General features: G+C 43.8%; 1 protein-coding gene across 1 annotated transcript in view; it reads right to left on the reverse strand.

Moving 5' to 3' along the window:
- gbe1b (glucan (1,4-alpha-), branching enzyme 1b) overlaps positions 1-13,941 on the reverse strand; it is a 102,510-nt gene that overhangs the window by 18,419 nt on the left and 70,150 nt on the right. Inside the window, exon 14 of the mRNA XM_048264580.1 lies at positions 6,691-6,821. Within this exon, the coding sequence (XP_048120537.1) occupies positions 6,691-6,821 (131 nt within the window). The remainder of the gene's footprint in view (positions 1-6,690; positions 6,822-13,941) is intronic.

A 13,941-nucleotide genomic window follows, 5' to 3' on the forward strand; every position in this document is an offset into this window, starting at 1 on the left:
TCCAGGCACACAAATAAATAAATAAATAAATAAATAAATAAACAAACAAACAAACAAACAAACAAACAAACAAAGTTGTGCCTTCACTGATATTTGATACATAAAAGGCGATGTAAAAAGAAACTGGCATAGATAAACATGCAGATTGGTTTAATCTTGCAGCCTACATCAGTAACTTAATTTGGATAAATATATCCTTGGTTAATAAATTCAAATATCAAAGCTCTTCCTGGGAGTCATTTCCCACAGATCTTCAAACACATCCTATTTCTTTACCGTAATACTATAATCACGCTAAACCACAGCACTTCTAGCCCCAGCATTGCCATATCTGTTTATGTGTAAGGGATACTTAGAGGTGAAGAGACCGAGCGTCTGCAGTGTGCACTGGTGTGTCAGCGTGAGTGTAGGCGCTTGAATAATGCCAGGGATGCGGGGCCTGATAATTTAATGATCCCCGGCAAAGTGTTTATGAGGGAGAAGACGGCAAGGCACAGGGGCAAATTGGCAGTTCAAGCCTTTTAGCAATTACGTTTTTGTTAGAGCCTACAGATGCCTGCTGCAAACAGGCCCGGCAGTTCAGCTGTGAAGTATTGTAATCAATACGGCCTTTGTGAATGAAAGGGGACGGGAGAGCCCCGGGAAGGGAGTCAATTTTCTACAACCCCCCCCCTCCACCCACACACACACACCCACACACTGGGCGCGGGGGTGTGATGGCCAGGGGTGTGATGGCCGGGAGTGTGATGGCCGGGAGTGTGATGGCCGGGAGCTCTCAGGGCGGTGATTAAAGGCCCTGATGAACCATATAAAATCAGCCAGTGACCACGAGCGCGATCGCAGCCGGCCCACAGCCCTCGTCCATATGGAAGGGGAAAAAAAGAGAGAGAGGAGGGAGAGCTGGAGAGCCTTCTGTGGGTAGCTAGCTAGTCAGGGAAACACAGAGGAGCCAGCCAGCCAGGCAGGCCAGAGCCACACAGTGAAGGCCTCTGCTGAATCCTAATAAGCTACTCTAGCAGTAGACTCTGGTCCTGCTCAGGCTTGTGTGGATGATATAGCATTTCCTCACTAAAGTTGGATGCAATGCCTTAGTTAGCCTAGTCAGTGGCTAAGGGCATTAGCTTTTAAAGTCTAAGCACATGATTTATATCTGTAAGATCCTGGGCTTTATATTGGCTGCTGGTCGTTCCCCTTAGGAATGGTAAGAATGTCTCATTCAAAATGCCTTCACTTAGGGCCTGTCCACATGGAGACGCTTTTTAGGTTAAATGCAGAGGTTTTGCTTCATCTTGGCCGAGCGTCCAAACGAATCCTGTAAACGCACTGCCCGAAACCGCACTTTTTTGAAACCTGGTCCCAGAGTGGAAAAAATCTGAAACCAGAGCCCGTTTGAATTCGTTTAACCCACAGCTTAAAACCGCGACATCCTGCTCGCGTGTCGATGATGTCATCGCCACACCTCAGCTGCCCTGGACTTACACTTATAGTATTGCCTAAAAATACTAGTTTTCATACATGACATTACCTACGATTACACTCCGTAAGATAAATATCACAACTGGTGCTGCGCAGCGTCGATAGCTTATGACTTGGTGGACTGAACACTGTTTTTCCCGGTGTTTCTTTATGCATTCTAGCTACGGTCAGTGACGCGAGAGAACTTAAGTTATTAGGAAAGTTCGGTGTAAGTTTAGGCTACATTAATTTGTGCGTAGTGCCAGTGTCATTCATTTATTTTACATGTCTTACAACATATATACATGCATTCACAGTCGAGTGAAATGAGACATAAGCATACAAAGACGCTTAGAACTCACGTTAAGCCGATGGTAGCACACTGAATGCAAATGCGCGATTTGATGCAGGCAAAAGTATTGACTGTTACTAACGAAGGTTTTATAGCAATATTATAAATGCGACAGAATAGCCTAGAACTTGGGTAAGTCTTCCGTTTAGTAGCCTAATTGCGGTGATAGCCAAAACTAATGTGAATCACGGACTATCCTACAACCAAAGAAAGTAAAAGGTGATTAGTAGGCCTACCTCGTTAGCCAAATAAAAGGGCGGGGACTGCACCCTTCACAAACCGTAAAAATAAAGTTTATTAGTTTTACAGATGACAGTTCACCATCAGTCCACACAAACAATTCTGGTTTCCTTGCACTAGCCATTTGGTCGTAGCCTATTCTGTCTGTTTGTAAAGCGCAAGTTTTGGTCAATTTCTGTAAAGAAACAGTGCCACCTATAGGCCTGGGGTATGAAGTAACGTGTTGAGTGGTGTTGAGATGGATCCGTTTGGACGCAAATATTCTTAATACGGTTCCAGGGAAGACGGAGGAAAAAAAGATCGGTTTGGTACGTGTGGACTAGGCCTTAAAGTCTGATTACTACACCAAGACATGGACTGACTGGAGGTGCAAAGACTCCATCCTGGTTTGGAGTCAATCATTCATAAAGCTAGTGAATTCACGCATGTGGAAAGTAAACATGCTTTTACAAATGCTCAGCAACCTCAGCAGAGTACAAATATAAATGCTACTTTTCCTGATGTCTAAAATTATGTACAAACTGTTTAATGTCTGTAAGTTGCATTTGAAAATCACATCAAATACACTTACCAAACATTTTCAAAGTGAAAGTAAATCCATTACATCAGCCGTTACACCATCTTATTTTGGAATCACAAAGAAGAGTTCTTCATATGAAAGTAAAATAATAGCATTGAGTACAATAACACCATCAGCTATTATTCAATATTCATATAATGACTCAAAGCACTTTTGATGCCTACAGGCAGCTTGCTACCACAATGGTGGAATGGCTTTACATCAACAGGTTCATGTGAGGTTTCCACCATTACAGTAATACCTGATAAGTCTTTGATGGGTGATTATCTGTGGAAAGCAGCAAAACCGGGACGGATTACAATCTTGTTTGGAGGTCTTGATGATATGAACTCACTGCAGTTTCTTTTAGTTGCTTAGTTTTATTCCTGTGGCCTAAGTTTACTCTTGGATTTGTTATTGGTGCAGCACCTTACCTCGCAGCTGCTCACATCCAATAGCTTGGGTGAGTGCGGCTTGCGGCGGTGTCAGCGAGGCCAGTGAAAACTGTTATTGAGTTGACACCTGTCCTGCACTTGCAAATAACTTTGGCAGGTCTATTTTCAACTCCTGTTGGTTTTAGTTTAAGACTCCCTCTATCCCAGATTTCTGCTATACATTTTATTTACGATAGAAGGAATCAAATAGAAGGAATCAAGTAAGGAGGAGCTTTCGAAATGCCTTTTCGAAAAAGCTGATCATTTTGTCAAGGCGGTGCAACTGCTAACTGAAATTTTGTTTAAAAAAACTCCACTTGAATCATTCATGTCATGACAGCATTTGCGGGAAAAACACACATCAGGTTTAAAAAGCACACTTGCCTGCAAAATACACCTTACAGGCTATAAATTATGGTCAAACATATAATCCACATAACATTTCACTGTCAGGTAGGAGCCTGAAGCTCCATGCTGACACTCCACTAGGCATCGACCCATCCTATGATTGCAGACACACACAAACAAACAAACACATACACACACACACACACACACACTAACACACACAACAACCCCGATACACTCTAGGCACTGCGCAGGCTGCTTGTTGGCACCAAGTGCGGGGGAGAGAGAATGCACCCATTCTCATTCTAAGTCTCATGTTGTCGCCGTGGCGTCCAAATTAGGATGGTTGTCGGGTAAATGCCCCGGTGGATAATGAGAGTGGGGATGACCTGACACAATCTCTGGCGTGTCGATAGGGCCGCGGCATGCACCATCAAAAGACATATCTACTTTGACAGCGCAAGGCTTTTCGTTTTTTTTTTCCGGGGCGGTATCCAACCGGGATTTTAAATAGCACCAACTGGCTGGCTGGAGCGGGCTGCCAGAAGCCTCGAGAAGGCACCTACCAAGGGAAAGAGGGGGGGGTAGAAAAGGTTGAATCTGTGGGGGTGGGGTGGATGTGGGGGGGCAGATGCAGGATAAAAACACTGCGGGCTCGAGCACCTGTCAAAACACTGATGTCGGCTGAATTTTAATGGCCAGTGTTTAGGGGTTCAGCATTAAACTTTGGGGGAAACTTCCCCTCCCAACTTTTTGCCTCCCCTACGATGAACAGAAACATTTTAAAAGAAGAGAGAAGAAAAAGAAAAACTAGCTGTAGAAAAAAAAAAACATCTGCCCTGTCAGCTGTGAGTCCTGGTGAGCAGGCAGTGATATCGTTGAGAAAGTGTAGTTTTAAAAGCTCGCTAAGGCTTGTTCGCATCCCACCCATGTTCTAGCAGACCGCTACCACAACACAGTAATATGCGGTGCATTAATAGCTACGGTTGCACCTGTGAAAGTGAAAGCCATTGAGCTCCCCTACAGGAACACACACGTCCATACAGACGTAGTCTTCCACTCCACTCACCCTTTTACCCAATGTGTTTCCCCCATGCACCCCCCCCCACATCCCAGCTGAAATCAATCCAAAGACAGCAGGGTCTGCTTCTTTTTCTACCCACGACACCCCCCCCCCCCGGCTCCCGCGTGGCGTCACTCTTTAACACGCGGCGGTGGAAACGAAGCGGAGCGACAGGCCCGGGCTTTAATGAAAAAGCACTTTGGACACCTATGGACTCGTCTTGTTTACCTCCCTTTTGCCTCTGAGTGGCACTTTCATCTGTCTTCGGCTCTAATTGGATCCTCTGCTGCTCGCGCCCCGCCACAGCAAGTCGCCAGGCATCTCCGAGCTCTGGGGTGTACTCAGGCACACACACACACACATACACACACACACACACACACACACACACACACACACACACGCACACATATTTGCCGTTTACCTTCTGCAGGAGTGCGTAGGCACAAACAGAGACTCAGACACACACTTATATACACACACACACACACACACACACACACATACAAATGATCACAGACAGATGCACACCCATGTTTACTGCGCCTCTGTATTAATGACAAACTCTGGCTTTGCCCTTTGAGCTATTTGCATGTTCCATCTCCCTGCTCCCTCTCTCCCGCGTTCTCTCTTCCGCTTGCTTTCCTAACTATCAATATCTGAGGACATCTCCTTAAACATCAAAAGGTTGCCAGGAGGTAGGAATTACATGGGAAAATGAATAATACATGAAAGATATATAAAATATATCATACATATATAAAAATGACACTGGAAGCGCCCACAAGGAAAAAAAACAATCCCCAAAGTTCATGCACTGAAGGCTAAATCTGCCTCCTCATACCAAAAAAAATCAGTTTATACCTCTCCAGTCCTGCTCTAGTTCCAGGTTGACCACAAACACTGAAATATATAACGGCTGCCATGTTTTCTATTCCTACACTAGACAACTAGATCCTTGGAAACTCAAAAAAAAAAAGTTCAACTTTGCTCCCAATGCACTGGGCAGAGTTATTGCAAAACACTTCTGAGAATTCCCTTCTTTTTAATTTCAGAAAGGGGACAGTCTCTTTGACCTGCGAGAACCTGACCCCAGAGCAGCAGAGACAGGCACTACATCACTGCACTGTGCATAGCACACCACACGCCTTCCCCGAACCTGCACTCGCTGTAAAAACGTGGCCCCTAGAATATATAGCTTTGGCCCCCATTGCCAAAACCTTATCTGAAATTCTCCATTTTTTTTTCTTTCTGGCGGATGCATCCTAGAAGCCCCCTGAAGCATCCAAGGTGAACACCATGTTCAAGGACCCTCTGGTCATTCAGCCGCCGATGGCCATCATCCCTGGGCATTAAACATGCAGGAGCTCTCAGCTCCACACCTCGTTAGCCAATGACTGGCCAGCTCTCGCAGGAAACAGACACTTCCAGAGAGGTTCTGAGATCTGCAAGAGCAGAGAAAAGGCAATGTCAAGGTCATAGGTTCAATGCCCAAAGCAGCCCAGGTGGGGTGGGGTGGGGTGGGGTGCAGAACAGGCACATTTTGACGAGCCGAAATGTCCGCAGTATAACGGTTACATTGCCGTGCCCCCCGTCTCTCCGAGTTCCCCTCGAGCCCGACAAAGTAGCGTCTGGTTCTGGGCAGATGCACCATTAGTCTGCCTGTGATGCAAGCGTGTGTCTCACACTTGGTGTTTCAAAACACGCCACCATGTAAATGAGAGAGAAAAGAGAGAGTGGAGAGTGAACATGGCTGATGGGTGTTTTAGAGGCTGGGGGACCACCAAATGTGACACATCTGAGGCAACTCTGACCGTCTGGGGCATCCATCAAAAGTAAATGCCGTTGGAAACCCACCGAGTTTGTGTACACAGACACCTGCACGAAATGGCCCTCGAGTGGAGTGATGGAGTAGACCCACTGCGGAGGCACACAAAGGCACACACATCAACAGACTGCTAATCAGTATATGAACTTAAAATTAAAACACCAATTATGCCGCTGACAGATATACAGCACACTAAGTATATAGCGTTAACTGTTACAGGAGGTCAACCCGAACAGTATCAAAAACATTTTAATTACTGAGGGTTTAACTCAAAAACAAACTGAAGTGGGCTCTAATAATATCCTTGTTGGAAAATCGGTACATATTCACCAATTTACTGCAAAAAGCCCTTTTCATTGAGAGTGGTGACAAAGTGAGCACCTGCACCAGGCTGTGAAAAGTAAAGGATACTTCCCGGGCATCTCGGCACCGACGCGGTAGTCTTGGTAGCTGTTAGTAGGATGGAAGTTGAAGATGAAAACGACGTGGGCCCTCTCGGAGACGATGACCTTGTCCCCCTCGTGCTTCTCGCTGACAAAAGCCTGCATATGGATGAAAGGATGGAGCTCTTTTTAACGGCGGACGGGAATTAAACGAGTACATCTCCGAAGCAGCCAAACTATAAATATGTATGACGTGAAATGAGAGAACCCATTTTTTGAATTTTTTACAGTACGGTCGCTTGCTTTGACCATGCTATAATGATTGTCTGGGACAAGACTGGACATTTCCATAGCACCATATAAAGCACCAGACAGAAAATTCATTCAAATTACAAAATTGCTTTTTTGGGGGGTGTGTGGGGGGTGGTGGTGGAAGAGACTTCTTCCTACCTGAATAAATCTATTATACACAGCCACAAATAATTACAACTGAAAAGCCAGTGAATACATTCAAATTAATATTCCCAAGGTTCATTCCATTTCAGGATGCAAATTATGAGTTTGCGGCAGCCAATTATTGAAATGCGCTTCTCGGAACCAACCTAACTAAAACTTGCCGACCTCGGCTGAATTAAAGCAACTGAATCCCAATCACAACGGAATCTATTATTATGGGATTGTGTTTTTCCTGAGCTGCTTTGTGATTCTTTCTTGCGGAGGCATTGTCCATTAGCTGCTATGGCACTCTATTTTCTCATTCGGTGGAAGTTTACCAACTTCACTTACCATCTCTTTATTACAGATCGTTTGAGGATGTGACACTGATGCAGCTGTAAGCATCTGCAGTGTTATGGGACTCTACGCGGTGCATGGATAACGCTGCCTCCAATGGGTGGACATACACAAACATCACTACCAGAGAAACAGCAAAGGTACTTGCAGAGCAACTGGCATGGTGTACTTAGCTCCACGGGGCAATGCCCTATTCCTGGAGAAGATGTCAAGACTTCAGGCAAACATAGGTGCAGCACAGAACCACGTCCCACCATGAAAGTTAATCTGCATGGCTAACTGGGACTTTCGGAAGTAATCATTAAAATCTCAACAGTGTCACCATTTGATTTATTCTAAGGAGACAAACACACCAATTTGTTACTGTAAATAAATAAATAACGAAAAAAAAAAAAAGTCTGGGAGCGATGGTGTGTTCGTACGCTGTCAGTTCTCCACACCTCAATGTGAATCAGCTGCCAGATTCCTGCGGAGAGTGAAAGCGCTAACGTGCCATTAGCAGGGATTATCAATGTCACCCCTCGGCCCCTATTTTTAGCTCGCAGTCCCCCACGGCCAATTTGCGGGAGCGGAAGACACGCTACTGAGCGAGGAGAGATAAGGGGCCGTACCGATTGGACGAGCAGACAGAGGAGGTCGGGGGCCTTCACGGGATGGGCTGGGGTGGGGTGGGGGGGTGTCGGGGGGGGGGGTGGTGGTTGAGGAGGATAGGGGTTCTGAGTTGACAACCACCTCCTTTAAAAAAAAGCATGTCTCCACATTCGACTTCCCACAGAAAACTGTCAAAACAGGAGCGCTTTGGGGCTTTGTGTTGTGTTGCCTGCATTGTCCTGCACACAGTGGAGTCGCATCTCATTACAGTAGGATAATAATATGTGACAGCAAGGTTTGAAGGAGAGAGAGAGGGAGGAAATGAGAGATCAAGAGGTATGAGAAGAAAGAGAAAGAAAAGAAGGGGGTAGAGGACAGGGAGAAGGATACGGAAAAAGAGAGAGAGAGAGTAAGAGCAAGAAAGAGTTGGTAGAGAACACAGAGAGAAACAGAATGAGATGGGATATGAGGGAGAGATAGGAAGAGGGTGTGTGTGTTTTGAGAGAGAGAGAGAGAGAGAGAGAGAGAGAGAGAGCACAGAGCACTGGGCATAAGCGGAGGGGTAGTGACTGTTGACTAGGCGGCTGGACGAGTTTACACGGCGGCGGGGGCCGATGTGATCGCGGCGCGGTGCTAGCTAACGCGAACGGAGGCTTCTGCAGTTTGCGTTCAAGGTCTGCCCCTCTTTGAAGCTTGCTGCTGAGGCATCTTCAAAGTGCCAGGCACACATCGCTGCGTCTAAGTGAAGTCCCTGTGTGTTTTTTTTTTTCTCTCCCACCCCTTCCTCCACCCGTCCTGGCCTTCCCTCCTTGTTCTGCCCAGCCTGCGATTCAGAGAGAGTTATCGGCTGGTCCATGCCGCCCACTGGCCCTCCCAAACACCCGGCCCAGGATTAGGGAGACGAGGGAGGAGGAAAGAAAAGAGAACTCTTTGAATCATTGCCTGGCGATGGAGTTCAATAGGAAAATGTGGCGAGTGTGTAGATTTTGTTTAAAAAGAGGAAAATACAAAAAAAAAAAAAAAAAAAGATCTGCTCCCTGGGTGACACATACACGATCACACAAACACACAAACACACGCACCTGCTGTTATGTATACAAACATTCAGACACGGCTCAAAAACTCACTCTACCTTTGTCTCTCTCTCCCTCTCTCTCTTGCCACCTCTCTCTCTCACTGACACACACACACACACACACTCTCTCTCTCTCTCTCTCTCTCTCTCTCTCTCACACATACCGAGAAACACAAACACACACACACACACACACTCTCTCTCTCTCACACAAACATACCGAACACCGAAACACAAACACACACTGGGCAAAAGAGGCCATTATATATATATATATATATATATATAATATATAAGTTCCCTGGGTGTCTCCTTGAACAGCTGATGTTGGATCATTAGCAGAAAGGGAGATGGGGACAGAAAGATAAGACATGAATTTCTCTCTGATACTGAGCTAAGGGGAGAGAAAACTACAGCAGCAGCTTTAAACACAGCCATTTTTACCTACCCCAATGGATACTCTAGATCTTTTGTTTTTTTTTTTGATCACATTCCCATACCATGTGTAGAAAGGTCCCAGTTTGTTCTGGTTTACAGAAAGTGCAATGGGGACTTGGAATGGCTTTTGTTAGGAACCTTTTCTGAAGAGTCCAATATGTCCTATGACAGATGTTAAAGTGGATATGTTGGTGGTTTGGGTTTTTAGAGCAATGAAAAATATTATCCCACACCGCTTCCCAGTCAATCATGTCGTTTCCAATATTCAAATCTCGTTCCCATACTTGAATTATAGGAAGTTTCCCTGTAATTGCCTCCATCATTGTCTTATAGACAGTAGATGCCACTCTCCTTACTGGAAAGTAAAAAAACAATTTCCAAATGGGGTGTGTGTCAAGTGGAGTTCCCCATGATATATCCTGACTTTTCAGGGCTGATCGTATCGTAAATACATGTAGAATGTTGTTTTGGGGATATCAAATTTTGGTTTTAAGTTCTTCAAAGCTCAGTAAACCTTTTTTTCATTGACAATATGGTCCAATGTTTACACACCCTCTCACTCCACATTTTGCATGTAAAGGATTTATTACCAGACACTAAGTGTGAATTGTGCCATAAAGGTGTGTGCTTATGCCATTTATTTGTGTAGCCCAAAAGTCTCTCTGCATGTCTAAGATTGGATATTGTGTTTGTGATGATAGGACCATAGCTTAAAGAACATTTTTTTCAGACTAACACATGCAAAGGCCAAGTCCTCTATTAAGTACATAATGAATAAGTTGTTGTTCTATATCTTTCCATGGAACAGTAGCTAAGGGGTCCAACCATATCTTAAGAGCACTAATTGAAAGGCCAGATGGTATACTTTAAAATTGGGGAGAGCTAATCCTCCATTACTTGTGGTGAGCTGCAACGTTAACATTTTTAGTCTGGGTTGTTTATTGTTCCATATGTATTGTCTGATAAGTGAGTCAAGTCTCTTCCAGTATTTTACCGGTGGTGCTAGAGGTATCATTGCACTCAAAAAATTAACACGGGGCAGAATATTCATTTTAATCACCGCTACCCTAGATCTGAATGATGCTGGTAGTGCAGCCCAATTTTTCAAATCTCTCTGCACATTATTAAGCATACTCTCATAGTTGTCTTGAACAATTTTTCTTCATAGATGTATGAATGTAACACCCAGGTAAGTGATTTTGCTTTGTAATGGAATTGGATGATTAACTGGCCCTTTAACTGGTATATTGTTTTAGTTTAAGCATATTAGATTTCTCCCAATTGATTTTGTAACCCAGAGATTGAACCAAATATACTGAAGGTTTGTAGAATTGTAGGTATGGAGTCTTCAAGGTCAGCTATATATAATAAGATGTCATCAGCAAATAAGGATATTGAGTTGTCACATGATTTGAGTGGGTAATTGCAGATTTTGTTTTGTCTTATAGCTTGGGCCAACGGTTCCAAAGAAAGTGCAAATAGGAGAGGTGATAGTGGACATCCCTGTCGGGAGCCACGTTCGATAGGAAAAGGCAGTGAGTGTAGACCATTAGTTGAGACAATAGCAGTTGGGTTTGCGTATAAGGTGCGCACCATGTCAATGAATTTTGACCCAAGACCAAGTTTCTCCAATACTAGCCACAAATAGCTCCACGATAAAAAGCGGTCAAATGCTTTGAGCGTCCCAGAGATAAAACTGCTGCAGGTGTTGTGAGATTTTTGGCTTCATGGATTATATGTAGCAGTCTGCGAATGTTGTCCGCTGCATGGCGGTTGGGTATGAAGCCAGTTTGGTCGGGATGAACTAACTTCTCAATGACATGTTCCAAGCGTAATGCCAACACCTTGGAAACCAGCTTGATATCTGTCCCCAGTAGGCTTATAGGTCTGTAATTGGCACAATGTTTTGGATCTTTGCCTTTTTTGGGTAAGACTGATATAAGTGCAGTATTTGTTTGTTGTAGAAAAGTGCCTCTCTCCATAGCTGATGTTAAAGCTTGTAGGATTGTAGGTCCAAGAATATCAAAATACTGCAATAATAGTTCTGATGGGATTCCGTCTAAGCCTGGGGTTTTGCCCTTTTTAGTGCCCTTTAATGCAGTTTTAAGTTCCTCTAGTGAGATTGGTTGGCCCAATTTTCCAGCCTCATCTGGACTCAGACAAAGGTAGCTCCAGATTTTAAGAAATTCTTGACATTGTGCTGTGTTGGAATTGGTTGGGCACTTGTACAATTCTGAATAAAATGACTTGAAGGTGGTGTTAATATCCTGGTAATTTGTTGAGATGCCATTCTCTGTGAATATGCTATTAATTTTGGCCCTGGATTCATTTTGTTTTAGCTTGAGAGCAAGTAGTTTGCTTGGTTTGCTGCCATTGGAATAATAGTTTTGTCTTACTCTATGCATTAAGAATTCAGCTCTCCTTCTCAGTAAATCATTTAGTTCATTTCGGTTTGTTACAAGATCATTATGAATTGTTCTAGAAAATTTACTTTTAAGTTTGTGGTCCAAAGATTGACACTGTTTCTCTAACTCTTTAACCCTTTCTTGTCTTTTCCTTTTTAAATGGGCTGAAAAGGAGGGTCTGGAAGGCTGGGTCTGCAGTTGAAGCTGTATTAATTACTAGAAATTCGGCCATTTTGGCTCTAAACTCTATGTCAAATTCTGTGTTCTGAAGAAGAGATGTATTAAATTGCCACCTTCTAGATTTTCCCCTGAAGTATTACAGTTAAATGTTGATATTATTGGGCTGTGATCTGATAAGATAGCTGGATCCATAACTATAGATGGAAACATTGGTCTCAATTCAGTAGAGCACAACATGTAATCAATCTTGCGGGAATGTGATAGGTGACGCCAGTGGAGAAGAATGTGTAATCTTTGCTAGTTGGGTTATGAAGTCTCCAAATGTCTGTTAAGTGCAGACTGTCCACTGTTGTTTTAAACAACTCTGACACCTGTTGTTGAGCTGTCAATAGTGTGGGTAGCACCTGACCTGTCTTGTTTTAAATCCAGCACTGCATTCATATCTCCTCCAACAATTAAAGAGTATTAAACACTGAAAGCATAAGCAGTTCATTAGTTAACCTTGGGAAAAAAAAGTTTCATCTAATATGGCTGGTGCATATACAGAGACAAAAAAGCAATTTTCCTCTCCCTATGTTGGTGCATATATAAGATACTCTTCCAGTGATGTCTTTGCTACATTTATCTATGGTAAGGCCGCACTTCCTTGATATCAGTATAGGTGGAGCCCTTGGTCTTGGTATTGTCTTGGATGAAGCTGCTACTTTGTAATGTATATTTTGTGGCGATTCACATCTTTCTGGCGTAGGTGTGTTTTCTTATGAGCGCTATGTCTATACACTTTCTTTTTTTAGAAAATCCAAAAAAAATTGTGCCGTTTGACTGGGCTATTGAGACCTCTAATATTGACAGACATAACAGAAAGTTCAGCCATTTTTCTAAATGTTGCTGCAGATTGAAATGTACTCTACCTGACTTCTCTACTAAAAAGAATTTTCTTGACAGACTGTATAGTTACAAAAATAAGCAAGGTGTGATAAAACATAAAATATAAAATCCCCTTTCCCCGAGACCGCTTAACACCCCCACACAAAAAATAAGATACGCGGCCACATCAAACGAGGTAACGCCAATCCCAGCCCACCCCTCCCTCCACCACGTAACGGAGAAAAAGAAAAAACAGGTCTTATGGTTTCCACATGTTAAGCAAACAGTTAGGTAACAGTTTAGGTCATTTTTAAGTTGTAAAAAGTAGGCTTTACAATGAACAGTAACAATGGTAAGCCCTTTACGAGGAGTAACTGAAATGGATAACGTCATATGGCATAGGCCTACTAAAGCATAGCCATATGATTGCCGTTTATTTGCGATTTTGTCCATTCAGCTTAGAGCGTTAAATTGCGACTGCACTTTACATAATCCTCTGGAATAACTTTTTACCACAACAGTTCAATTCTCATTTCCCACTAGGTGAGCTTGGTCGAGATGATTCAGGCGACTCTTGTTGCAGCATCTCTGATGAGGTCATCTCTTCCTCCGGGCGTCCGCTCATACTTCGCCTGTTGATCCTGACGGGTCGCACCTGCATGTCTGTGTCGCCTCAGTAATCATCCTCGCCCAAGTTTTCATAGAAGTCTTCAGCTTCTTTGGTCGTCTCGAATAGTCGCTGTTGTCCTCTGTGGGTCACTTTTAATGTGGCGGGATAGATGAGGAAGTTTGAGACCCTTTTAGCATGCAGCTTACTTTGTACATCCACAAACTGTTGGCGCTCTGCATGTGGTGTCGCACTCATAGTCTGCTTTGAATCAGATCGTTGTCGTTGTATTGTCCGTGGTGGCCCGGTTTTCTGTGCTTGCCT

Source organism: Alosa alosa, chromosome 15, assembly GCF_017589495.1.
Source record: "Alosa alosa isolate M-15738 ecotype Scorff River chromosome 15, AALO_Geno_1.1, whole genome shotgun sequence".
Lineage (NCBI taxonomy): Eukaryota > Metazoa > Chordata > Actinopteri > Clupeiformes > Clupeidae > Alosa > Alosa alosa.